The 26928-nt window shown below is 43.3% G+C and overlaps 2 protein-coding genes across 3 annotated transcripts; one reads left to right on the top strand and one right to left on the bottom strand.

Annotated features, from left to right (window-relative positions):
• The first annotated feature begins 4372 nt into the window (after positions 1 to 4372).
• On the top strand, positions 4373 to 17849 carry nadk2 (NAD kinase 2, mitochondrial). Of its 2 annotated transcripts, none has more exons than XM_063212203.1 (12): positions 4373 to 5585; positions 5911 to 5999; positions 6270 to 6358; positions 7019 to 7100; positions 7465 to 7548; positions 9117 to 9253; positions 10448 to 10529; positions 11520 to 11663; positions 14098 to 14153; positions 14236 to 14289; positions 14903 to 15026; positions 15795 to 17849. In XM_063212203.1, the coding sequence occupies exons 1-12, from the start codon at positions 5346 to 5348 to the stop codon at positions 15931 to 15933; spliced, it is 1320 nt and encodes a 439-aa protein (XP_063068273.1). In that variant the 5' UTR covers positions 4373 to 5345; the 3' UTR covers positions 15934 to 17849. The 2 variants fall into 2 exon arrangements, with proteins under 2 accessions (XP_063068273.1, XP_063068274.1); XM_063212204.1 differs by having other exon boundaries at positions 4374 to 5585; positions 11568 to 11663.
• On the bottom strand, positions 17247 to 26797 carry skp2 (S-phase kinase-associated protein 2, E3 ubiquitin protein ligase). The gene is made up of 10 exons (XM_063212205.1): positions 26590 to 26797; positions 25302 to 25546; positions 24862 to 24973; positions 24350 to 24493; positions 23666 to 23800; positions 22952 to 23050; positions 21793 to 21920; positions 21067 to 21118; positions 20407 to 20514; positions 17247 to 18368 (listed from the first exon to the last, which is right to left on the bottom strand). The coding sequence occupies exons 1-10, from the start codon at positions 26607 to 26609 to the stop codon at positions 18158 to 18160; spliced, it is 1254 nt and encodes a 417-aa protein (XP_063068275.1). The 5' UTR covers positions 26610 to 26797; the 3' UTR covers positions 17247 to 18157.
• Between the last annotated feature and the right edge of the window lie 131 nt (positions 26798 to 26928).

Genomic DNA, 26928 nt, shown 5'->3' with positions numbered 1-26928 from the left:
ATATATAAATATATATATATTTTTTTTTTATTTGCTTGTTGTTGTTTTTGTTTTTGTTTTGTTTTTTTTGGGGGGGGGGGGGTGTCACTGAAAATGAAATTTGCTTCAATGTCTTTATCCTGTTTGAATATTGAATGTAATTATTTGGAAATGGTCTGACATGCATATTTCCACTGCTGCATTGGAATTATTCTCTTAGAAAGACACCCAGAATATGGCCTAGCTGACTGTGTATATTCAATGCAGAGGTAATGTGAAAAGTTATATGCAGTCACCTGCACATATCTCAAGTTAGTATTAGTTCTCTATCAACTCTTCTCATTTACTTCCTACCTCTTTATGAGTGTGTTATTTTGCTGTTTCATTCTTTGGATTTTTTATGCACTGAAAAGGATATTTTACTTTCACATGTTCACCTTTGAATTATCTGCAAATCCCATCGAGATACTAATTTGGGGGTTTAGGGAGGTACAGGGCTGGATTAAGATGGACTGGGGCCCCTAGGCTACAGGTGGGGCGGAGGGCAAATTTCGTGACAAATTTACATAGACAGTGTCATAATTACGAGCTAGGAATTATGGATAACATGTCTACCAACTGTACTCAACACCACAGATGAATATTTCGATATTGCAACTTGTCACAATGTTGTAATTTTTCACTTTTGGCCAATCATGGGGGCCCCTGGCAGGTGGGGGCCCCTAGGCTGCAGCCATATCTAGCCTGTGCGTTAATCCGGCCCTGGGGAGGTATGACTAGCATCTAGTTAACACTCACTTTCCACTTCTTTTAACCTCGGCCATGTAGCGTCATTAGTTTCATAATGTTTTCATGTCATGGTTGTTATGTTTTTTTATTATCATTATTTTTAACCACTCTCAAATTAAAAAAGTTGATGAGGCGGTAAAAATATATTTTCTACAAACCAAGTTGAGGTGATATTTTATTACAGTCAAAGGATTTCAGATATATGGGGTCATGTTTTGATAACCCTTGGTTTAAGCAAATAAAATGATCTGCATTATATGTGTGTCTTGATGATTCATATATTGAAACATACACACACACACACACACACACACACACACACACACACACACACACACACACACACACACACACACACACACACACACACACACACACACACACACACACACACTACTGATTATTTCACAGTTTTAGTACCAACCAGTATGGAGTAGGCCATTATTCTTTACAGTGAGTAGGGAGTAGGTTTTGCTGCATAATTTACTTTGGCCTTTTAAGACACTTCGGATTGTAAGGAGTGCATTCCATTCCACGAATCCTGACACACATTTTAGACCCTTTTTTCCGCCCAACCACTCCCCCTTCTTTTTTCCCCAAATCTACCTAATCCTACCCAAAATAAATAACACTCTTCTCTTCAGCAGACAATGTTGTACACTGACACACACACACACACACACACACATACAATACAATAGCTTTCACATACAGTGGTGCTCATATGTTTATATACCCCAGCAGAATATGCAACATGATCTCCAAAAATTCCGTGCTCCTGGACACGGATGTTAAGGGCACAAAATCCGTGTCCAGGAGCACGGATTTTGCCAAAATTCCGTGCTCCTGGACACGGAATTGTTTGAAGTGCTTTCTATAGGCTATTTCCACAGTCTTGTGTTTTCTCAGGATTTTTCTATTTTCAAATATTTTGTCTAAAAAAAAAAAACATTTCTTACTGACAGGTTAGGGTTAGGGATTGTTTTGGTCTGGGCACATCTAGTTTTCTTTCATTCATTACATGAGTTTGATAGCCTAGCAACCAATTGGAAAAGGTATTTCTCAAAAATATGTCTTTAATGACAGGTTAAGGTTAGGGAATGTTTTGGTCAGAGCACAACTTAAATTGCTATAGCATTATTTTGTTTAGGATTAGCATTTGGTATGTATTTTCTAATGATATAGTTAACACAGTGCTGTCGTAATAGCCTATAGAAAGCAGTTCCGTGTGCCCATCACGGAAAACAATTTCGTGTCCAGGAGCACAGAAAACAATTCCGTGTCCAGGAGCACGGAATTTTGGCAAAATCCGTCCTCCTGGACACGGATTTCGTGTCCTTAACATCCGTGTCCAGGAGCACGGAATTTTTGCTTTCTTGGCGATTTCTCACAAAATATGAAGGATTACACAAAACCTTTTTTTTTTTCACTTATTGCTAGTGACTGGCTTAAGATATTTATTAGCAGTATTCTGTGTTTACTCTTTCAAAAGCATGATCACAACCCAAACTACCCAAATGACCCTGTTCAAAAGTTTACATACCCTAGTTTCTGATGCTGAATATGGCCCTGTTTAACATCAGGGAACGCTCTACATTTGTGGTAGTTGTGGATAAGGCTCTTAATGTTCTCTGATGAAAAAACAGCATATTCTTCCTGGCAGAATGGTTGTTTCCTATAATACCTTTGGCTGTCTTGCTGGAACCTCACATTTGAGGTTTCCCCTGAGTGGCTCAATGATGTTGAGATCAGAAGAGTGAGACGGACGCACAAAAACTTCATTTTATTCTTTCTGAAGCTAATGACGGGTTGATTTGGCTTTCTGTGCTGAAATAGTGTCATGTTGGTATGTCCAAACAATGGACCATGTGCAGGTTCAAGGCTGATGAGTGTCAAGTTTCCTCCAGTATTTTTCACAGGACAATGTATTCATCATTCTGTGAGTATGGACCAAAAGTGTAGTGCATTTGTAACTCAGATGTCCCCATGACATCAGTGGTCCATAACCATGTTTCACAGAAGGGATGGTGTAACTTTCATCATAGGCTCCGTTGACTGTTCTCCAAATGGTACTGTTAATAGTGGCTGAAAAAGGTTCCATATTGATCTCATTTTTCCAAATGACTGTCACATGCATTCTGATGCTTCTCACTATGCTATTTGGTGTATCATATGCAAAATAACATGTTTGCATTTTTGTAGTAATGGCTTTCTCCTGGCAACCCCCAACAGCCCATCTTTCCTCAAGTGCCTCTTTCCTGTACAGTTTAAAACATTTTTTCATGTTGTCCTATATTTCACCTGAAGTTATTTTTTGGTTGTCCTATGCCTCCTGAACAATTTCCCTTGCAATGATCATTGCAATGCAATGATACCCTTGCCCAATGGCTTGATTCCAACCAAACCCCTCATATTGCATTTCTGAATTAAAATTCCAACAGTGCCCACATGACAATATTTCGACACAGAAAGCCAAATCAACCCGTCATCAGCTTCAAAAAGAATAAAATTAAGGTTTTTGAGCGACCATCTCACTCTCCTGATCTCAACATCATTGAGCTACTCAGGGGAAACCTCAAATGTGAGGTTCCAGCAAGACACCCAAAGATATTATAGGAAACAACCATTCTGCCAGGAAGAATGTGCTGTTTTGTCATCAGAGAGCTTTAAGAGCCTTATCCACAACTACCACAAACAATTTAGAGCGGTCCTTGATGTTAAACAGGGCCATATTCAGCATCAGAAACTAGGGTATGTAAACTTTTGAACAGGGTCATTTGGGTAGTTTGGGTTGTGATCATGCTTTTGAAAGAGTAAACACAGAACATTGCTAATAAATATCTTAAGCCAGTCACTAGCAATGAGTGAAAAAAAAAGGTTTTGTGTAATCGGTCATATTTTGTGAGAAATCGCAGATAAAGAGTATATTCTGCTGGGGTATGTAAACATATGAGCACCACTGTACATAGGCAATAAGTTTTGCTTTCATTGATTGGTAAGCATCTCCTATATTGGAATGAAACATACTAAGTTGTATACCTAATAATAACCCAATTGTTTAATAGATCTTAGTAGAAATCTGAAAAAAATATTGCTAATATTTTCCCTGTAAGCTCAATAATTTAAGCAACGGAGCATCCAACTGATATTACAGTGCATTTTATTTTATAAAATAAGTTTGCCTATTTGAGACAAGATGTTTGCCATCATAGTGCCTTCAGTCTGCGTGGTAGGGTCAAAAGGACATAATCCTCAAACTTTCCACTTGTTTTTAATGCAGTGTGTTCATCCTGCACCCAGACTGCACTGGTTTGACAGGATCTGTCCAGCACTTGTCCTCAAATCCTCCATATTTTGTGTCAAGGGTCCCACTCCTGACTCCTCCACCACTCATAATATGTTTTATATGTTTTGAAACGACATTCCTATATATATTTGACAGTCCAGTTATTCCTACACCATACCGGTAGGCCTACCGGTATTTGATTTTGACATTTTCGATCTATGGAGTTTTTGTCAACAACCCGTATTGACCAATCACAAGCCTGTGCGTCATTGGTCTGCGCACGAGCTGTACGTGACACTGAAGTGCAGCGACATACATAACGCGAAGCCCAGTGCTTGTTTATCGTCTGCCTGCCTCCACTGGACAGCCACTATTCCTGAGGGCGACTGAAAGTTGAACTACTTACGGGGAAGGGCCTCAAGTTGTATGGTTTCGTATGCAGTAATAACTTTACATCCACAGACAATAGGCAGTGAAGCTATGCGTAAATACGAGGTGGCATTAGCGCACACCGTTCAGCTAGCATGCGAGGTAAGTTCTGCGTTTAAAACTATGATCTAGTTCTAGTCAGCTAAAGTAGCACGCACTCTAGTTGGGTAGAGTAGGCGGAGTTGACACCTGTGAACAGTCATAGCCATAGCCATATGTGCAGTCTAGCAGCACGGCAAGTGCTTCTTCATCACTCACTGCTTTGTTGTTTTGGTGTCAAACACACACGTTGCTTAAATTTCTCATGTTAACGGTAGAGGGCATGTGAGGACATGCAAGGTGGTGTGTGTCAGTTACGTTGACTGCGTCAGATGAGGGCAGGCAGTGCTCATGGAATTTAATGTAAGCTAACATTAGCTCTGAGCAACAGGTCAACCTCTTCTGTGTGAGCCCCAACATCATGAAAACTGCCTTGCGGCGTGTTAGTGTAAAGATTTACTTGTAGAGATTTTCTGGGTCAGGCTCCTGACTTTTGACGGCTTCACACTGTCTGCTGTGTCTACGTTTTGAAACCAGTAGGTTTCTCCATTGAACTAGCATAAGGTACAACTCACGCCATCCAACTACTGGCGACAAGATAAGCGTAGTTGTCATTAATCTGTATTGTTTTAGACAGAGAAGGTAAACAAAAGATAACATGCGTTTGTTGTGAGAACAGGGGCTTGGATAGCTATTAGCCAGACACATGCCATTCAACATGTGAGTTACACATAGTGCTGCACAGTTTGTGGTGGAACTGTAAGATAACATTGCCAAAGCACATTTAATCGTTGCAGTCGAAGGATACATTTCCATCGGAAGAATGAGTTGTCAAAGTTTCAGGAGACTGACAAGGTTTAGTCGTCCAGTGGTTGCGTTGCTCGGTGGAGCCTCTCGGTCGGGCAAAACTATGATGCTGCTCGCCACACGCAATGTCACTACGCCGGCTGATGGTGGCTTCTTGCCATCCAAAGTTGCAGTTGTAACGAAAACTACGAGATATGAGTTCGAGCAACAAAGATACCTGTATTCTGGACTCTCAGAGGAGGACCTGAAACAACTGGTAAGAATGACAGTTTTGATAAATTCCTGTGCATTCACTTCACTTTGGGTGTTTCTGTCTGTCCTTAACACTTTCTTATTTTACTCAAATACATGAGTACATTTAACAGACAGACTGGATATTAGACAGAGAATGCTGTTTGCTCTTGCTTGAATATTCCCATTGATTCTCTGGAAGTTTTACAATACCGCACTACATGGGGCATTTTATTCAGAAACCGGAGTAAATTACTTGTTTCCTGAAATGCTCTCTTCAGAGTGACCAAACGTTGCAGTGAAAAAAAAGATGCTGATAATTCCTCATGTGGGTTATTTGGGTTTGGTAGCTTGCACTAAAAGGATCCAGCTACAGTGGACTCCTGGAAAGACACAACATCCACACGAGCAATGTCGAGCACATTGTAGAAAACTTGAGGTAAGATTCATGGAAGGGCAACGTTGATATGATTTCAGTGCTTCTTGGAACTTTGGGTAGCATTGCCTTGTATCATTTGAAGGATGCAGCTTTTTTTTACATGAAGTATGTTTTCTTTCCTGGTTGTGATGGAAAAACAAAATCTCTGTAAGTGCACAACCAGACACACTTCTATATGCATACATTTGTTTATGCATTATATTTTATGTAAACTGTCTTAACGCTCATACCACCTGCTTCACCTCTGTCCATCCTGCCTGGTCACTGTAGGAAAGAAGGCATTGAGGTGCGCGTGGTGAAGAGAGGAGAGTACGACGAAGAGATTGTGCAATGGGCAGACGCCATCATCTCAGCTGGAGGTTTGACATCACTTAGATACTATTTCTCGAATTAGTGTTTTTGTGTGTGTGTGTGTGTGTGCTGGAGACATCTTGCCAATAGTACCATTGCTTTCATGGTTAGACTGATGGCATAAAACACAGTCATGGCATTATTATGGTTGGTAGGATGTCTTCATCCACCTGTCCATCAACCTGAATCCAAGCTTGGTTGAACTACCTGTCTTCGGTGTACGTGGCCTTACTTGCATAAGGGCGTGACTTCAATGTTTGCACTGATGATGGTCTGACTGTGACTGAAACGTTTGGAGTTTACTTGTTTGCTTCCAGTTTACCTACTGGAACCTATGCACCCACCAGGTACCAACAAGTCCAAAGGCGCAATACCTCAACTGGAAAGAACATACAAATTATTAGCCATCTTTATTTCCTTTCACCTAATAAAGGGGTGTAAGTGTAACGCCCATGGTCACATGTAAGCTTTTCATGAAAACCAGTGTAAGATTAAGGAAGGCAGAGCCACACATGGAGGCGGAGAGTTACAGAAACTTGGAAATAAGCAATTTAGGTGTCTGCCTATCATCGTCTTCATTTGAAATGATGGAAATCTTTTTGCATAACTTCTCACTCTTAAAGCCAGTGAGAGTAAAACTTGCGTTTTGTTGTTGTGTGTTGTGACAGGGGATGGAACCATGCTGCTAGTCGCCAGTAAGGTGTACGACAAGAACAAGCCTGTTTTTGGTGTGAACACGGATCCTGAAAGGTGAGGAATGCAAGGACTTTTCTCCCTCTAGCAGTAAAACGAGAACTGGGACAAACAAAAATCACTGGTCTAGTTGAAATTTGAGTCTCTCTTAACTCCCTTCAAGTCTATGTCCGTGAATTATGCTTTCACTTATTCCTCTGTGTGTGTGTGTGTGTGTGTGTGTGTGTGTGTGTGTGTGTGTGTGTGTGTGTGTGTGTGTGTGTGTGTGTGTGCGTGCGTGCGTGCGTGCGTGCGTGCGTGCGTGCGTGCGTGCGTGCGTGCGTGCGTGCGTGCGTGCGTGCGTGCGTGCGTGCGTGCGTGCGTGCGTGCGTGCGTGCGTGCGCGTGCGTGTGCGTGCGTGCGTGTGTGTGCATGGATGCAGGTCAGAGGGTCATCTGTGTTTACCAGTGCGCTACACTCATGCCTTCCCCGAGGCCTTGCAGAAATTGCGGAGAGGAGAGTTCAGGTATGTATGGGCCACACCTGTGTAGCACACAACAGTTTGACGCCTAGCTAGCACATCAAGACGAAGAAGGGGCTAGAATCTTGTCATACAGTAAGGCTAGGGGGGCGGCTAAATGATTGTCTTAAAAACAAGCCTGCCTACATTTGTGGGCTAAAGCAGTTGTGCATTAGTATAGTAAACTAGATGAACCTGCCTACTGGCCAGAAATATTTATGCCTGTTGAGTTGGTCTCTCCCTGAGTGCCACAACAGGCACCAGCCCAGCCCACAGTCACAACGTGAGGTCCCCCCCTCCCCTGGAGTGATTCCAGACTAGTATTTTCTTGTTAGTCTGGTTCGCCAGCCCAGTTGTGCATGTTAACAACTGTACTAATCTACTAAAAGTACTTTGCAGTCACCTAACATTTACTGTAAAGAAACCCATGTCCGAAATATTCACAAATTGACTAACGGTACATGGTTCAAAATGTAGCGCACAAGTTACTTTGTTCTGTCCCCTACCTACACAGTGCCACCAAATAGTGAATGAGTGAACATTATGATAGTGGCCTCAGTTTCCTCCGTGACTCACTTGGCTCTGGATCCACATGTGACCTCCGCACAGGGAAGCCAACAGGGAGGGACAAGCAGGCCACTTGTCCCGGGCCCAGGGACAAATAGGGGATCCTAGAACTGGGTCAGTGCAGTGCATTGGGTGTGTGGGGGCCCTTTCAGATGGCTTAATCTTGGCCCCAGCCAAAGTTTCCCAGCGAGCGATCCTGCCTGCTCAGTCTGTAGATCCCCTTTCCCTGCTGCTGTGCTGCTCTGTTGCCAGATGTGTCTGACCAAATCCCACCCAAAAGCTTCTCAAAAACCGCCAAATTGCGCTAAATTCCGCCCAAATTCAACAAATGACATTGACTTCTATGGGCCCAAAACGGCTGGAAAAAAACGCCAAATGGCCAATGGCAGACGCTCATCCAAAGTAGCCCAATTGGTCGGGCACCCGCCCAATCTGGCAACACTGGCTCTGCGGTGTAGTGTGGTTTCACCCTGTAATATTAAACATAGTGTCATGTGGACTTGCAGCTTCCCAGAACTGCCAGTGCCAATGCTGTGCTTATTAATAAACACACTGCGATTCGGAACCCTCCCCCCACCCACCACCTCGTATACAGTGTATGTATCATTTGAGTGGTGCTGCTGTTTCCCACTCTGGCCACCAGGTGGCAGTGGCGCCAGCGGATACACACTGTGCGATACACACTGTGCACTGTGCGATACACACTGCGATACACACTGCACTGTGCGATACACACTGTGCGATTCGGAACTCTCCCCCCACCCACCTCGTATACTGTGTATATATCATTTGAGTGGTGCTGCTGTTTCCCACTCTGGCCACCAGGTGGCAGTGGCGCCAGCGGATACACACTGTGCGATACACACTGTGCACTGTGCGATACACACTGCGATACACACTGCACTGTGCGATACACACTGTGCGATTCGGAACTCTCCCCCCACCCACCTCGTATACTGTGTATATGTCATTTGAGTGGTGCTGCTGTTTCCCACTCTGGCCACCAGGTGGCAGTGGCGCCAGCGGATACGACTGCATCTGGAGGGCACGGGCATCAACCCCACACCTGTGGACCTGCACGAGCAGCAGCTGAGCCTGGAGCAGCACAACCAGGCCCACCGCATCACCAACCTGACCGACAACCGTGAGTCCACTACAATGGTTACTTTGCTATCCCACAAGTCTGTGGGAGGTCGACAACTGCATGGCCATTGGTCATTACTGCCATCAGGGGCAGCCCCCAGTGACCAATCCGGTTCAAAGGCTATGTAAATGACGGAGCTGTAGTACGTCTGATTTGTACTTACTAGCGGCTAGATTTCTACATGGAAGCTACTAGTCAGGGCTCCGAGTGGTAGCTACTGGTAAGGAGGCAGTGCCTAGCACAGATTTTGAATTTACCCTTAGACTGGGAAAGACCTCAAGGTTGGAACGTTGTTCTGCCATGGAATAAATATAACATCAAATATGCGGATATAAACACCCAACAGGTAAACATGTAAGCATGCATACATGCTTGGTATACAGGTTTAGTTTATGTATGTCCTTTTGTAAAACTGCCTTTCCCTCGTCAAGGGTTAATATAATGCTTTACATTGTTTTGTGGAACAACCAGCAACAACCAGTCAGTCATGGGTAAGCGGTTAGGGCGTCAGACTTGTAGCCCAAAGGTTCCCCAAAGGAAAAGTTCGACTACCGACCCGCCAGTTTGGTGGGGGGGAGTAATTAACCACTGCTCTCCCCCATCCTCCTCCATGACTGAGGTACCCTGAGCATGGTACCGGTCCTGCCGCACTGCTCCCTTGGGGCGCCATTTAGGGCTGCCCCCTTGCACGGGTGAGGCATGAATGCAATTTTGTTGTGTGCAGTGAACACTTGTGTGCTGTGGAGTGCTCTGTCACAATGACAATGGGAGTTGGAGTTTTGCAGTTGGGCTTTCACTTTCACTTCAAATTCACAATTCGCACATTTTGATTCATCATTCACATAATCTGATCTGATCAAATTTGATGCGATGAGATTACCGGTAAATTGCATTGTTGGTATAGGATAGGACAGATAGGTTGGGCATAGTACTACATTTTCTGTTTCCAGGTTGTCTAAAACTGTTGTGTATGTAGCCGCTAGGTTGTAACTGTTCATATATTACAGTAATCATTGTAAGAATGCAAGTGTGTGTGTGTTTTGTCTGTCTGCCCGGCCGTTCTATCAGTTATCTTTGACTGATACACAGAAGAGAAAAACGTGAAAAAAATGCCTGTATTGATATCTGTGTGTGTGTGTGTGTGTGTGTGTGTGTGTGTGTGTGTGTGTGTGTGTGTGTGTGTCTTTGAGGCAGGTAAGAGTGATAGCTCGGGTCCCCGTCTGCTTCCTGTCCGTGGCCTGAATGAGGTGTTCATCGGAGAGTCTCTCTCCAGCAGGTACCCCCCTCACCACACTGCCCGCCTTACCTACCCCTCTGCCCCCCATCACAAACTCTCCAAACCCATCCTCTCCATCTGTGGAAGAAACCAGCATCTCTAACCATCTGCGGAGCATCATCCTCCGCCAACCACTCTACAATCTGCCCTCCATAACCTCCCCCCTTAACAAGAGTGCTGTGACGTGTGGTCTGACCCAGTGATGAACAACCTGGATTCAGAAATGATAATTCAGTGCCACATAGGACTCCAAAAGACCTGGTTTTACCTGTCCTGATTGCACTAGTAGGACGGGTAAAAGTAGGTCTTTTGGAATATGTGACTCTGGACTGGGGTGAGTTTCCCAAAACCAAACTTGCTTACTACATTAGCTACTTTGTTGTTTTCAATGCATTTTCCCATTGGCAACTACCGAAGTTGCTAACAGGCTAACTCTTTTGAGAAACTCACCCCTGGATAGCCTTTGAGTTCAGGTTGCCCATCTCTGGTCTGACATAGGATGCTTGACTTGACTCTGAGTGTGATCCAGCATACTTCTCTTGACCTTATCTGTGTGATGTCAAGTCTGTTTTGGGAACTCAAAGATGACAGGCTGTCTGGAGAAATATTGTACATTAACTTGTAATAACTGGTATAATAACGTACCAGAGTGATTGCATTGCAAAGTACGCTGATAGTGCATGAAATGAGTCGATTGAAATGTTATTTCATGTCATGTCATGTCATTGCAAAGTCATGTGTTTTATTTACTCTTCTCTCGTTTCATGGCCAAGTCATGTGTCTAAGCATGTTTGTTGTTCTCATTAACCTTCCAACACCCGTCCGCCACCTCCCCCTCGGTGACCATCACCGCTGCCTCCTCCTCCTCCTCCTCCTCCACCACCACCACCACCACCACCACCACCACCACCCCTCACTCCCACCCTGCACTGTGCCTCCCCTGCGGTCTTGGCCCGGGCCCCTCGCCTGTGGATGTCGGGACTGCAACAGGATTAAGTGCTTACCCTTCAAACCCCAACTCACCCTCTCGCTCCATAGGGCCTCCTACTACGAGATCTCCATCGACAACGGGCCCTGGGAGAAGCAGAAGAGCTCGGGCCTCAGCATCTGCACTGGCACCGGATCCAAAGCCTGGTACTGCTGCTGCAATTCAAACCCACACTCTGAAACGATGCTTAGATGTCTTGGAGGCAGATCCAAAGCTGCTGAAAAGAATGCAAAGTCTTTGTTGTCATTATACACAGTACACTCCTCCCTTTTTAAGGTGCACTCAAAGTATTAAACTACTACTAACCGCACAAATAGATCAAGCGCGACATGAGCGAGGCCAGCGAGGGAAGTAATTGACTTTGTATTGAGTCGCGCGACCAAAGCGATTCTGGAGACTAGAGTTTCGCGCGACGAGAGCGACAGTTTCAAGTTGAAATCCTTTCAACTTTCTATGACGCGGTTCGGCGACTAGCCGTGACAGCCAATGACTGTATAGAGGTCAGTGACCACAGCCAATGGGAATGTTTGGATGCTTTGCCTTCTGCCTGTACGGACATACTCTAGTCTCTTCAATCGCTCGTATTGCTTGCTGCTGCACTTTGTCGCCGGAATCGCATCGCGCCTGGTCTATTCATGCGGTAATAATGTAGAGTACTTATAGAAAAACTACAAAACCAATAGAAACTCAAGTTTGCAAACAAACTGTGTCTGGAACTCAACTGTACAACTTGGGAGAAAGTGTTGATGTGATGCTCAGTGTTAAGACAGTGGGGTGACCCTTTCAGAAGATGTACAGTGCCCTCCATAATTATTGGCACCCCTGGTTGAGATGTGTTTTTTAGCTTCCAATTATTTTATTTTTTTTTCTAAATAATATGGGACCTTAATGGAAAAAAAGAGAAAAATCCAACCTTCAATACAAGTGCATTTATTCAGTGGGGAAAAAATCCCACATAAAGAAATAATTATTTGACATCAAATAATGTGTGTCACAATTATTAGCACCCCTGGTGTTAATATTTTGTACAACCCCCTTTTGCCAACAAAACAGCTCCTAATCTTCTCCTACAATGTTTCACAACATGGGAAAAGACAGAAAGAGGGATCTTCAGCCATTCCTCTTTGCAGAATCTCTCTAAATCATCCAGAGACCTGGGTCCTCTCCTCTGTACTCTCCTCTTCAGCTCACCCCACAGGTTCTCAATGGGGTTGAGGTCAGGGGACTGAGATGGCCATGGGAGGAGCTTGATTTTGTGTCTGGTGAACCATTTCTGTGTAGATTTGGCCATATGTTTAGGGTCATTGTCTTGCTGAAAGACCCAGTGACGACCCAGCTTCAGCTTTCGGGCAGAGGGCAACAGATTTTGATTTAAAATGTCCTGGTATTTCAAAGCATTCATGATGCCATGCACCCTAACAAGGTTCCCAGGGCCTTTGGAAGCGAAACAGCCCCACAGCATCACTGACCCACCCCCATACTTCACAGTGGGTATGAGGTGCTTTTCAGCATGCGCATCTTTCGTGGTACGCCAGACCCACTTAGAGTGTTTGTTGCCAAAAAGCTCAATCTTGGTCTCATCTGACCAAAGCACACGGTCCCAGTTGAAGCCCCAATACCGCTTGGCGAACTCCAGACGCTTGCGTTTATGATTGTGAGTGAGGAAAGGTTTTCTCCGTGCATGCCTCCCAAACAGCTTGTTGGCATGTAGACAGCGCCTGATGGTTGATTTGGAGACTTTGTGACCCCAGGATGCTACCATTTGTTGTAATTCTGTAACAGTGAGCTTTGGAGATCTTTTGATTTCTCTTACCATCCTCCTCACTGTGCGTGGTGGCAAAATAAACTTGGGTCCTCGTCCAGGCTTGTTTACCACTGTTCCAGTTGTTTTGAACTTCTTAATTATTCCTCTCACAGTGGATATGGGCAGCTGCAGTTGAGTGGCAATCTTCTTGTAGCCTCTGCCTGACCTGTGAAGGTCGGCGCACATCTGCCTCACTTGTATGCTGTGTTCCTTTGTCTTTCCCATGTTTAAGAGTGGATAAGAGAAATGGCCTCGGTGTCACGTCATATTTATACCCCAGGGAAACAGGAAGTGATGAATTACTAATTAAATGTTCCTACATACTCTGGTAAACTTTGTAAACTACTGTAGAAATGACAGAAATGCTTCAATGATATTTATTTCCTGGGAATTGTTAAGGGTGGCAATAATTGAGGAACAGGTGATTTAATGAAAAATAATTATTTTTTAGTCAGGGATTTTTTTATTTTCTTACAATTCATTTGAGTTGAAGGCTACATTTTCCTACAATTTTCAGTGTGACAGTATTCTTCTGCAATAAACACTGAATTTATTTTAAGGCTTTTAACACATCTCAACCAGGGGTGCCAATAATTATGGAGGGCACTGTACATAGATTATTGCCCATCACTGGCCAAATATGTATTTTTGCAACAATATGTAGAACACTATTTGTGGTTTCTATATTGCACACTATAGACTTCAAATCAAAGACATCTGCATAAATGGATTGGATAAATTGGATTTTATTTTGATTTAATTTCTTTTTCTAACAGGTCTTACAACATCAACAAACTGACTGCACAGGCTGTTGAGGATGTCCTCAAAATAGGTATGATGGGAATAAGTTCTTTAAAAGTGAAAGCTGAGAACAGTTTTGTCGGATCTTTTATGAATGTGGTGTTGTCTTCCAGGCAAAGCCAAGTCAGGCCTGGACATCCCCATTACTGAGGATTTTGTTGACAATGGTGAGTTAAATGTATTTTTCAGGAATATACCAGGAATGACCAACCTGGTTTCAGAAGCTTTAAGACGGTCGCACATTTTGATTCATCGTTCACATAATCTGATCTGATCAAATTTGATGCGATGAGATTACCGGTAAATTGCATTGTTGGTATAGGATAGGACAGATAGGTTGGGTATAGTACTACATTTTCTGTTTCCAGGTTGTCTAAAACTGTTGTGTATGTAGCCGCTAGGTTGTAACTGTTCATGTATTACAGTAATCATTGTAAGAATGCAAGTGTGTGTGTGTGTTTTGTCTGTCTGCCTGGCCGTTCTATCAGCTATCTTTGACTGATACACAGAAGAGAGACACGTGAAAAAAATGCCTGTATTGGTATCACTGGACGTGTGTGTGTGTGTGTGTGCGTGTGCGTGTGCGTGTGTGTGTGTGTGTGTGTGTGTGTGTGTGTGTGTGTGTGTGTGTGTGTGTGTGTGTGTGTGCGTGTGCGTGTGCGTGTGTCTAGCTGATCCGTTATGTGTTCTCTTTATGACTGATGGTGCCGTTGGATGGGTATGACACTAACCATGACTACGTAATCATCCCGACTGATTTCTGTCTGTGTTGTGCGTCAGTGACTGAGGAGTATAACCAGCACCTGGTGTTCAACCCGGAGGACAGCAAGCTGTTCTTCAGCATCAGGGAGCCCATCGTCAACAGAGTCTTCTCCAGCAGCCGCCAGAGGGGATTTGCCAACAGGTCAGCACCGTAGGAATAGCGCTGATTGGTCAGAATACTGCCCTACAAAACAACAACGCAGTAACTCAGATTTTGGCAAACTGAGAAAAAAGGCTTCAAAGTTTCCTATATGGCCTGACAACTGTGTTGTCGGTAAAGTGGTGGTGACACTTCCTTGTAATACTTTTTTAGGATAGAAATTAAATGCACACAACCCCTACTACAATAAGTAGTAGTACAGTAATAATTGTAATCGCAATACCACTACTAATAATAGTCTGTATAGCGCACTTCGTCCAAATTAGGAGCTGAATGTGCTCAACAATTTGACAGAGGCCAGGACAGAAGTGAATAATGTACAAAGCACAGTCAAGGTTTTTGATGGGTATGCCTAGATGTAGAAACTTTTCTGTGGTATTTAGAACATTTCATTTCATATAGATGAACTTTCTGCCATTAGTAGCAGAATTTTACTGACAAGAAATGAAGAGTTCCGATACAAAACCCTCTAACTCCATTTCTGAAGACCTGCAATTCTATATTTTTAGAGAACCCAGTTGTTGGTTTGGTTTACATTCATGTACTTGATAATACATATAAATAGTTATATTACATAAATACATAGAAAAATATGCAATTTTGATGGCTTAGTAGTGAATGAAAATGAATTAAGATTATTTTCTGAAAAGGCACTTAGGGGGGTTTGCATCTGAACTCTTCAAATGATGTTCAGAGTTTGAACATGAAAAGTAAACTTGTGACTCAATTGTCCATTGGGTGTGTCCCCAGGGTGTGCGTGCGTTCGCGTTGCTGGGACGCCTGCATGGTGGTGGACGGAGGGACGTCCTTCGAATTCAACGACGGAGCCATCGCCACCATCAGCCTGAGCGAGGACGATCAGCTGAAGACCGTCCTCCTCGATGACTAAAGCACATCAACACCAGAAAAAAAAACCTGCCTCACTAACCTTGCTTGGACCTGTACTTCAAAGCTGGTTCATGAGTAAACCAGGTTAAGTTAAGAGAGGTAAATCATCTAATAGAAGAGCTTGGCGAAACAGCTTTGTAGTATAGGCCCCAGCTTTTCCCACTGGGAAAGAAGCACCATGGAAAGGGCCTACGGGCTGGAAGAAGACCATTAACTACAATGAAGTATTTGCTTCTCCTCTTTCAACCTTGCCACTCAATGGTTTTTGCATTTTAGAAGAAAAAAACCTGGATCACCAGTTTTTGACTCCTCTTTTTTCGCGTGTGCTTGTGTGCTGGCGTATGAAGCTTTTACAAATTTTGTTTTTAATCACGCTGGGGTGTTTTTTTTCTTCCTTTCCTCCTGCCCACTGTGTCAAGCTGCATTTGTAAGGACTGTTACAGGGATATTGAAGGGAACGGTAATCTCCCCCTTCCTTCACCCCATCCAAGAGTTGCCTTTCTTCCACTGAATGTCAGTACGCCATTGGAATCAGAATATGGAATCAGAATATGGAATCTCCAGGAGTGCATTAACCCAACACTATTGGTTGCTAGCCAGCTAGGAATTGACTAGGCTGCCAATCGCCATTTTACATTGTGACCTACAAAGTAGATAAGAAGTCAAGATAGATAGGGAGGAACTAGGTTGACTTGCACCCTATGTTGCGGACGACTTCCGTTTTGGGTGATGCACTTTCCCCCCCCTCCTCTGTTCTGGCCAAAGTGTGTCTGTAACTCAGGTCACTCGTCAATGACGATGCATGTGCTAGTGACTTGGGAATGACCTTTTAGTGCCAAATAAAAGGCTACATGATTTTGCTCAAATCACTTATTACTACTGAAGCCAGGTTTACTTTATGGTGACAAAGCATTGTGTAGAAAGATAAGTGTTTTCAAATAAGATTTTTATTTGGTTTGGATGGACACGGGGATGTTTTTAACAAGTCCTCCTCCCCATTCTTCCACTTGTGCCAATGAATGATACATGGTTTATTTTAAATCAATACTTCTGTTTTGCCTACTCCAGCTTCTGTTTTCCAGCAAAACCTTGTCATAATCGATGATTTGAATGAATCCATTTGAAATAGATTTCTTTTTCACCTGATTTCACACCTTGAGCTTTGCTTTTTTGATTCCTGGGGACTTTGAGACACTTGGTGTATATGATGCAAGAAGAGAAACATGTTTGTATACTGAAATTGTTACATTGTGTATTAAAAGGGATTATATTAAGTCAATTGTGCTTGTATTCTTATTGACCACAAACCGCACATACAGAAGTAGAAAACATTTATTTACAATGGGACGAACAAATTGATGAAGCCATCAAAAATACAATAACGTTCTTATAAAATTAACATATCTAACCATCATGTACACAAGTACATAATTTTGACAATGCATTGTTCAGCTACCTACATGGGCATAGCTGATCATTCAGGCATGCCCAAATTTACATTCTATTACATACTGACATTTGACAGCTGAGGCCATGCTGTACAAAATGCACACTTGGCTGTTCAAAGCAAATAGGAGCAGTAGAAAGTTTGCTTCCTTCATTCTGTTCAAAAAGAGGAAATTTAACTCAATGGCCTCACTCTAGAGTGACTTCCTAGTGTAGAATGCTTCAGTGTTTTTATTTTCGTGCAGCGAGCACTTTCACATCAGTAGATTACTACAAATTCAAGGCAGTTTTGATTTTCTAAAACAAGCCGCAGAACATTTCCACCGTCTTAGACAGTCTTAGATTGTCAGACAACAAGACAATTTTCAAATTTCAAGTTTAACAGGACCGTGGCTTTTCCGTTGTGAAAACATTACAGTAACAACTTTGGGAAATTTTGACTCTTAAAACCAACATTTATCTTTTTTTTTTTTTTAAAACAACCATGGTTTGACCAGAATAAAAACATGTTAGAAAACTCTTTAAAAGCTGCTGTAAAAATATTGCCTGATCAATACTGAATTTTGGTACCATTGATAAGGGGAAACAAAAAACAAAAAGGAGTACATTCCTTTTTAGTTCCTGCTGCAAACCTTTTAACTTGGTGGGATTTCAAAAATCCAATTTGGTCCATATTCAAAGGAGCAACACTGCCTCCCTCCTCTTCACCAACACCACAGACGTCATAACTCCATTCCATCATGATGTCATACTGATGCTCCCCACCACTCCGCATGGTCCTAAGGCCTGTAGACTAGGCGGCAGGTGAGTCCCCACATAGCTGGGGGGTTGTGGCTGCGTGCCGAGGGGGAGGGCCTGGCGATGGTGGTGAAACGCTGAGTGTTGATGCGCAGGTGGGGCAGCTCCTTGACTAGGCCTGACAGGTCGTTGGGGTCCGGCAACAGGCCGAACACCTCCAGCGTCTCCAGCCGAGAAAACTGCTCAAAGTACCTGAGGAGAGAGACACGGATGAATGAGTTTCTAGCTGTGGAATCGGCTCAAACTTCCTAGAGAGCATAGAAATACACTTCATATCGATAATCGTTTATCTGCCATGTAAGAGTGTTAGAGTTAACCAACTAGTGTTCATATCCATGTGGTATAGTAACTAGTGTTCATATCCATGTGGTGTAACTAGTGTTCATATCCATGTGGTATAGTAACTAGTGTTCATATCCATGTGGTATAACTGAATTGATGCCTTCAAGTAGGGATGGCGAAATTGTTTAAAAATCTTAACCGACTACCGAGCTTCATTAACCGGTGGTTAACCAAAAATTCTAAAACTGCCATTTATGATACCCTGTCCTGTCGTGCGTCTTTCTCTGCCTGTGAAACAAGTTATGCCCCCATTTTAGAATGGTTAGGCTCCTGTAACACAATGTTAGATCATGCCCTTTGTATTATACATTTTCCCCAATCATTGTCCACTAGCCTACTTGTGGAGGAGCAAGGGTTTTGTTTTGGGGAGAAAAACAATTGCTTTGCCAGCGCACCCACGCACAGGCACACATTACAAACAACGTCGACCTTCCATGCAACGCCGCACCGGGGGCAGGTCAGTTAACCGGCAGAGAAAATTTGGCCCTAATGTGTCCCTATCCATGTTGTATAACTAGTGTTCATATCCATGTGGTATAACTAGTGTTCATATCCTAGCTTAGTAAACCAGCGCCACTCGCTGGACTGCGAAATTTTTCGGCTGCGAGTGGTCTAGCCTCGGATCGGTCGAACATTTTGAACACATTGCCCTGAGTCTGGCAGACCAATCACAACGCAGAGATTTGTTTTGAATCAAAGCGGGCTGGGTTTTGAGGGAGTGACGACGAAGTTCGCAACCAAAGAAGATGGATCCAACAAGAAGCGTCATTTTGTTTTTCCGGTATCCACTTTATGTCGGGTGAACGCCCCTTTAGGAGACCTTCGGTTAGGAGACCTTCGGAGTCCTGAGGTTGAGAATCAATGAAGTCCCCTTAGCGCTGTAGATGGCGGTAGCGCACGTCTTGCGCAAACACCTCAAAAAGAGAGGAAGAATGAGGGGACAACGCCCCCTTAGGGGACCCAACTTGAGCACACGCTTTTGCATTGAGTGGGCGTGTTTTGCGATATCTTGGTTTGATTCAGTATTTTTGTCGCAACGTTGGGAAATCAAGGGAATGTTGGGAAATCGCTGATTGGTCAGAGCGCCGGCCTATAGGCACAGGCACGGTTTGAAAAACAACAGGTTGTTCTCATCAACAATCTTCGGATGTATCGTTCATCGGGGCCAGACTAAATTACACATCCAGTCTCACATTTAGGCTCGTTTAACAGGCGATTCATTGGGCAGTCATGGGTGAGCGGTTAGGGCGTCAGACTTGCATCCCAGAGGTTGCCGGTTCGACTCCCGACCCGCCAGGTTGGTGGGGGGAGTAATCAACCAGTGCTCTCCCCCATCCTCCTCCATGGCTGAGGTACCCTGAGCATGGTACCGTCCCACTGCACTGCTCCCCATGGGGCGCCACTGAGGGCTGCCCCCTTGCACGGGTGAGGCATAAATGCAATTTCGTTGTGTGCAGTGTTCACTTGTGTGCTGTGGAGTGCTGTGTCACAATGACAATGGGAGTTGGAGTTTCCCAATGGGCTTTCGCTTTCACTTCATACCCAGCAGTTTGGAATCTCCTATTGTGATGCGCTAAATGGGCTGTTGATTAACTCCCTATACGCACACCTAGGACGTAGTCCCACATTAATTTATCAATGCACAAAGGCACATTCATACAGTTTTTAAAAAGTTGCAAAGCATTACGCGCTGAATTGACACACGTGGCATCGCACATCTTGCCATGGATCACCAGCAGAATAGTGAATCTGGTCCAAATTGTAGCATAAAGGCCTAATCAAATTTGAAACATGTCTATTTCTCCCTGCTCACTCCGTCAACTTTGTGCGCGAGCGCGAGCGCGAGAGAGAAAAAGAGATGGTATAACTTGTGTGACTGTGTACTCACAGGAGGGCGGCAGGGAGGATCTGGTAGCAGCGGCTGAGGCCCAGGGCTCTGAGAGAGGATAACTGCTGCAGCAACGGGAATGTGTCCACCGTCAGGAGCACGCTGTCACTGCAACACACACGGCGCAAAATACACATTAGAAGAGATTTTATAATGCCCACCTAGACATGCATTTTGTGTTGTACAATACATTCTGAAAAAAGTGAATTATTGCCCAATGCCTTTCATCAGCTTTCTAGTTTCATTTGCCTATTAAAAATAAATAAATAAATAGTAAACGTGTGTGTGTGTGTGTGTGCTAAGTGAATGTATCAAAGAAAGTATGTAAATGTATGTACCGGTATGTTAGTTTTTTACTACACATTGTGTGTGTGTGTGTGTGTGTGTTTTTTTAAACGTCAATGTCTTATGCATGTTTAGTCTAACTGCACATTAGGGACTGGTCAGATGCAATTTCAAATGTTTATGCCAACCCTTAAATAGATTTTTGACAATAAGTACAATTGACTTGACTAATTTCCTTCCTGGATGCCTCGGCTCTCAGATTATAACGGTCTTACATGCACTACAAACTCTTGAGAAGCATATTCCTAATAACAAACACATACAGCTGAAAACAATGCGATTCTCATTTTGTTATAACTGAAATGTGTTGCATACCTGAGGTCCAGGCTGACGAGGTTGGGACACCGGACCACCAGGCACCGTATGTCTGTCAAGTCACATGAGAACACACTTAATACACACCAGTGCTGATTCATGCTTCCTGCATTCACGTATACTGTAACATTATAAATTTGTATGATTTTTTTTAACGGGGTCCACTAAAAATCACAGAGTGAATGCAGAATGAGGCAAATTCTGGTGTAAAATGAAAATGAACCCGTTAAAAGTCATGCATGTTTAGTGAGGTTTGATGCAGAGTTTGCATGTAGCATGTAAATCCACAGCATAGTCAATCTGTTGCCATTAATCGGGCAGCGCTCCGAACGGAACTGGAGTTCTCGAGAAGTACAAGTATATGATATTTTGCAAGAAATCAAATTATTGGATGATGACTTTTAAATAGGATATATAGGCTACTAGCTAAGCAAAATTAATTCAAATACCAGTAGCTATATATATACTGCCAACAAGAACACACATTTTGCATGTTGTGGTGAATATTTCTTTGCCTACACACGGCACCCATCATAATGAAATTAATCACACCATATTGATTTAATACATTTAATAATTCAGTGCAAAGCCAGTTGCAAAAACAGCAGAGGCGCCAATGCCTCTCCTCTCCCTCCCCATTGACCCCAATCCAACTGCTGAAGTTCTGTTCAAACACACAAGCAAAAACTTCATCCCATCCCAGCTGATTAAACTGCGCAAGATTACCGTCGAAGTAGGTGTTCTGTCGGTAGCCGCTGAGGTTGAGCTGGGTGATTGTGGGAGTAACGTTGTTCACTACTACCCTCACATGGTCACGAGTGAAATCACACCAGGAAATGTTCAACTCGTTCAGCCTGTGGATGAAGCAGGGGGAAATGGGAGAAGAAGCTCACTCAAAATTCCACAACTTTCCTTGATCATAAAACAGAATTCCCATGACCTTCCCATAAAAAAGGAAATGCCCAACATCCTTGAGTGGACCTTTTTTTTTTTTGAGCTCTGGTCATCAACTTGTGATAGCAGACTTTATGAATGGCAATTTTCAGCCAACTCTTGGAACTGGCATTAACCAGGCACGTTTGTCTGAAAGGAGAAGCTTTTTGAAGATTTTGCATGCTGGAATGTTTCACCTTTTAGAACAGGAAGTGCTTGAGACCCAAAAAACAAGGATACACTGTATATTGTGCTATATAATGTTAACAAAATTCCATGATATTCCATGACTGTATTCAACATGGTCAAAGGCATTGGCTGGAATTTTTTTTGTGATGTTACAGGAATTCCATGACCAGTGGAAACTCTATAACCAACATCCTCTGTGCGGTCAATCCTCATACCCAACTCTTCAAAAAACTGTAATTACTGAGTTCTTGCAAACACCCTACTAGATCACAAGATGAAATTGTTGCGGCACCCTCTAGGTCAGTGGTTCTCCACCTTTTTTGAACAAACGCCCCCTTGACCTCATCATAAGTCTGCCAATGCCCCCTTGATATCACCATAAGCCTGCCAACGCCTCCCTTAGTATGAAAATAATAAAATAGACTAATGGCCCCCAATGGCAACTAAGCACCGCCCCTTCTCAGCTGTATCCTTCTCAACTAGTAATGATTAAGTTTTAACGACTAAGCAATGTCATAGCAAAATTGGTGTGATGGTGGTTGAAATTTACAGAAAACAGCACGTCAAATGGCCAGCAATCCCATCTGAACTAAAAGGCTGCTGCTATAGTGTTGAAACTTAATCTGAAGAGCAATAGGCCCACTGCAACATTTTTTTTTTTAATCTGGAAAAGATGTCCGATTTCTCATGTATGGAGCTGCCCGATTTCTATGGAGCACATGTCTCAATGCTGAGAGCACCCTCTGATTTCTCATTAGTTTACCTTGTGCAGGATTTGAGCATCTCGGCCAGGGGGTTCGGAGAGAATCCTGAACATCCGCTCAAGTTGAGGCGTACCAGTTGTGGATTCTGTGCTAACGACCTGAAAGGCAGAAATGAACACACCATCACCATCAAAGGATTCCTTGGACCATCACGAGGGTTGGTACTCTAGCTCTGTGGAGTTGAGTTGTTGTAGCATGATGGCTGCCTTTGCCCTAATGAGACATGAACCAAAATGCAAAACGGCTTCCTTCAAACGTCTGGAGACACTGATGAAGGCAACAGCCTGTTTGTCGGGGATTTTTTTCCTACCGCTACATGTTTATTTTAAAAGAATTACAATGAAAAGAAGAACTCAGTGCAATCCACCTCTTCCTTCTACATTGTATTCAACTGGAGGTTCAACACGGGAGAGTGTGGTGTATTCAAACTACTACTTATAATAAAATACTAACATAAAATTGTTATATTAATATTCAATTACTCGTCTCGCCATAAAATATACCAATTCAACATTCCAAAACATACAAAATACAAATACTGCCTAACAAACATGACAAAGCTGGTGAATGTTGTCTCTTCACAAAAAGGCACAGAAATTAACACAGAAGTAGAGGGTATATACTATAGATGCACATGCTTAGGAACGGCATGTACTGTGTAAGATTTAACAACATGAAATGAGGTTTATAGATTCTGATGGATCTGTACGTACTGTATAATGCCATCTGAGAGTGTGAGTCCTTCCAGACTCAGGTTCTGTAGTTTGGTACAGCGGGACGTGATGTCATGGATGATCTCCGGGGGGACTATGCAGCCTGAAAGGTCCAAGTGTTGAACTCGCAGCGTTCTATACGGACAAGAAGAAAAACGGGACTCTGTGAGCACTATGAAAAGCAGCGGAAAAATACTATGTGCATATTGGGTAGATTTCCCCCTTCATGCAGAGCCTCAATTAGCAAAATGAAAACAAACAAATATTAATCTGTGAAGACTCATTAAGGTCACAGCAATATTGTAAAAATGTAGTTGAGGATTTTTTCCAGCTAAGAGTGAGTAGGCCCATCGACAGGCTCCCATCCACAGTAGGAGACAATCTCACTTTCACAGCCCAGCTTGAAAGAAGTAACTTTCGCTGGATGCGTTTTATACCAGGGGTTCCCAACCTTTTCCAACTTCATTGGGCTCACCTCTGGCCCAATGGACAATAAAACTCAAATAGTCAACAACACAGCAACAGATATTATTTAGCCTTTAAGAAAAAAAAATTCAGAGCCCACTTGGAATACCTTCACAACCCACCAATGGGCCCCAGCATTTTGGGCATCACTGTTTTATACTTTATGCACGGTAAATGCACGCGTCATGTAATACCAGACAAATGATCTCATGAGCTTACTCTTTGTGGCTGAAATGTGGCTCTCCAATGGAGGTGTGTGGGCATCTGAGTCTCTGAGCGCCGGCAGACAGTGCCTGGCCAACCGCGTTCCCCAGTCGAACTTTCGCCTCCAGATCCACACTGTGCCACAGCGATTCATCAAACCTGGAGCCGAGGTATGACACGTTGTGTGCATCAGTACAGGAACACAACACATGATCATATACTGTCTGACACACCAATGGAAACCATGAGCACATGGAACCCAGTCATAAAAAAACAATGGAGGATGTTAGTGGCTTGGTCTGTCACTCTCCCTGGTATGTGAGCACAGGGCAAGGGTACCTGACACTCAAAAAGAAAACTGGGTAGAGACACAGGACACTTTTCAAAGTGACTTTCAACAAAAAAAAGCAAATTAACGATTTAATTTGAACTTCTTCAGTGTGTCACTAACCCACATACAGTATCTATCCGACACCAGCTGGGATTGCACATCGACAACAACTGAAATGGTGGTAGGCTTGACTCACGAGAGCTGGTGCCAGCGCTTGCAGACTCTGGAGGTTCGGAGCAGGTCCTTCAGGGAGAGGCAGGACAGGATACGCAGTAACAGCTCATCAGGCAGTCGGTTCCAGCACGCACCTGTAGTACGAGTGTCCCAAATATGATTACCGGTACTCTCCAAACCAAACACCAGTAAGACTAGATCCATATTTACTTAATGTTCCCCATTTCTCCATGAGACTCACACGATGAACATCGTGGACTCCACTTCTATGGGAACTAGTCACAGGCTCAGAAACTAGTTCTGGAGAACTGACAAGCAGTAGGGTAGTAACAAGAATAGTTCCTGCAATTCTGATGAGTGGGTGATTGTACCAAATGGCCACTTTTCACATAATCACTATTGGCATTGCTGCATTTACATAACAAATAATCTGATTTCGACAAAACCAAACCAAACACCCACCTAACGAGTCTCTCCTCTTCCGTGGCCTCCTCGCCAAAACAAACACGTTCTCGTCGTTTTCTTTCCCCTTGTCGGCGGCAACTCGTGGGTGTTTGTGCGGTGGCGACCAGTTCTGGATGAGCTCCTGTGGAGTGTTCTCGGCATCGAGACATGCGCTCCTTTTCAGCCGCTTAGTGCTACCGCTTTGTGATGCTAGCAGGGATCCCTCCAAATGGTCGTTCAAGCAAGGGATCTCCTGTAGGGTCCTATAGCACAGTAATAACATATCAGATGCACATGCAATATTAAATATAAATTGATTTTGTGTGAGATAAGGTTTGCGCCAAGTGCCTTAAAAGATCAATGTGCCATTACACGCGCATTTGGTACCAATACGGAATTCGCAGCATGTGGCGCCTATGATGAACCGCCAAATAAAACATTTTACCGCACGATAATCAATACAACAATGAACGTTCATTTTGGCAGTATAACAATACGTGGGTCAAACTGACCGGTTGACAGAAGTAAATTGTACAGAGGAAAAGTAAGAGAACACAGACCAAAAAGTATGTATACATGGCGAACTATGTCGCTGCAAGCTTACACCACGTAGACTTCCCGCCAGTTGACAACTTACTTGTACTGGCAAAACGTTAGATGAAACACAATACTTACAAATAATATACTTGTGCAAGATACAATCTTTATTCCATAAGCTATGCGATTACTTTAGTATAGACAAGCGCTTACGTAAAACCGAGGTGCCCGCCATAATGTTGTTAGCAAGCCAGCTGTTTAGCTCATGATGACCAAACCGATAGTGCCTTAAAAAGGCCAAAACACAATTGTTGTTTTTTATAAATTATACTGAACGCACGCTTTCCAATAACTGCATACAGATATAGAATGAAAACACATGTAATAAAATACAGAAATCAGCGATGACCCAACATGACCGGATTCAAGTTAGTTGGCTATGATTTGGGTCTGGCAAAATTGAGCGCGCAAACGCCAATTCCATTGAAATTCAGTGCAATTATAACTGAAGATTTTGCTTTCCAGAAGTACATGTACAACTCATGTTGCTATTTACAGCCCTTGATATGCGTATTTTGTTATACATGTTGGAAAAAGTCCCCTAACATTTGAATTGGATGGCTTGGGCTGTGTAGACCATGAGTAGCCTCAATGCTGACAGGTAGCCCATGATCAAGTATTTGTTGCAAATTTGTTGCAAATACTCGATGCAACGCTGATCACGTATTTAGTGAATACATATCGACAATATACAGAAATGCCTTCTCACCTTTCCATTTTAAAAGCCATTTCAAGAGTTCAGCTTCAGATTCCTCACGCACGTAAGAGCTACAGCATCCCTTCTGTCGCTCACTCAGGCGGGCCGATTTAAACCTCCAGCATACTTCCGCTTCCTCTTCTTCTACGAATAGGCGGGCTTCTGCTTCAGTTGTGAACGTAAACAACACCACAGAGACTACTGCCACCTCTGGTGATATTTTATGCTAATACAGATAGCTGTTCCATTCCTTGAATATGTTTGCACAATACATCATAATCTATAAAAGTGTGAAACATTTCATGGCTGATTCATTTTAGGCAGTTATACAGATTGTTAAAGTAATGGAAA

The sequence above is a fragment of the Engraulis encrasicolus genome, chromosome 12, assembly GCF_034702125.1.
Source record: "Engraulis encrasicolus isolate BLACKSEA-1 chromosome 12, IST_EnEncr_1.0, whole genome shotgun sequence".
Taxonomy (NCBI): Eukaryota; Metazoa; Chordata; class Actinopteri; order Clupeiformes; family Engraulidae; genus Engraulis; species Engraulis encrasicolus.
This window is presented reverse-complemented; position numbering and strand designations above follow the sequence as displayed.

What these genes read in the sequence shown, in the direction of transcription:
- nadk2 (XM_063212203.1), top strand. Translation starts at nt 5,346, where the DNA reads ATGAGTTGTCAAAGTTTCAGGAGACTGACAAGGTTTAGTCGTCCAGTG. An exon ending in AGGAGGACCTGAAACAACTG is followed by an intron (nt 5,586 to 5,910) that starts GTAAGAATGACA and finishes TGGGTTTGGTAG; the next exon opens with CTTGCACTAAAAGGATCCAG. An exon ending in TGAGGATGTCCTCAAAATAG is followed by an intron (nt 14,154 to 14,235) that starts GTATGATGGGAA and finishes GTTGTCTTCCAG; the next exon opens with GCAAAGCCAAGTCAGGCCTG.
- skp2 (XM_063212205.1), bottom strand. Translation starts at nt 26,609, where the DNA reads ATGGCTTTTAAAATGGAAAG. An exon ending in AAGCGCTGGCACCAGCTCTC is followed by an intron (nt 24,494 to 24,861) that starts GTGAGTCAAGCC and finishes CCTCGGCTCCAG; the next exon opens with GTTTGATGAATCGCTGTGGC. An exon ending in CTCTCAGATGGCATTATACA is followed by an intron (nt 23,051 to 23,665) that starts GTACGTACAGAT and finishes TCTGCCTTTCAG; the next exon opens with GTCGTTAGCACAGAATCCAC.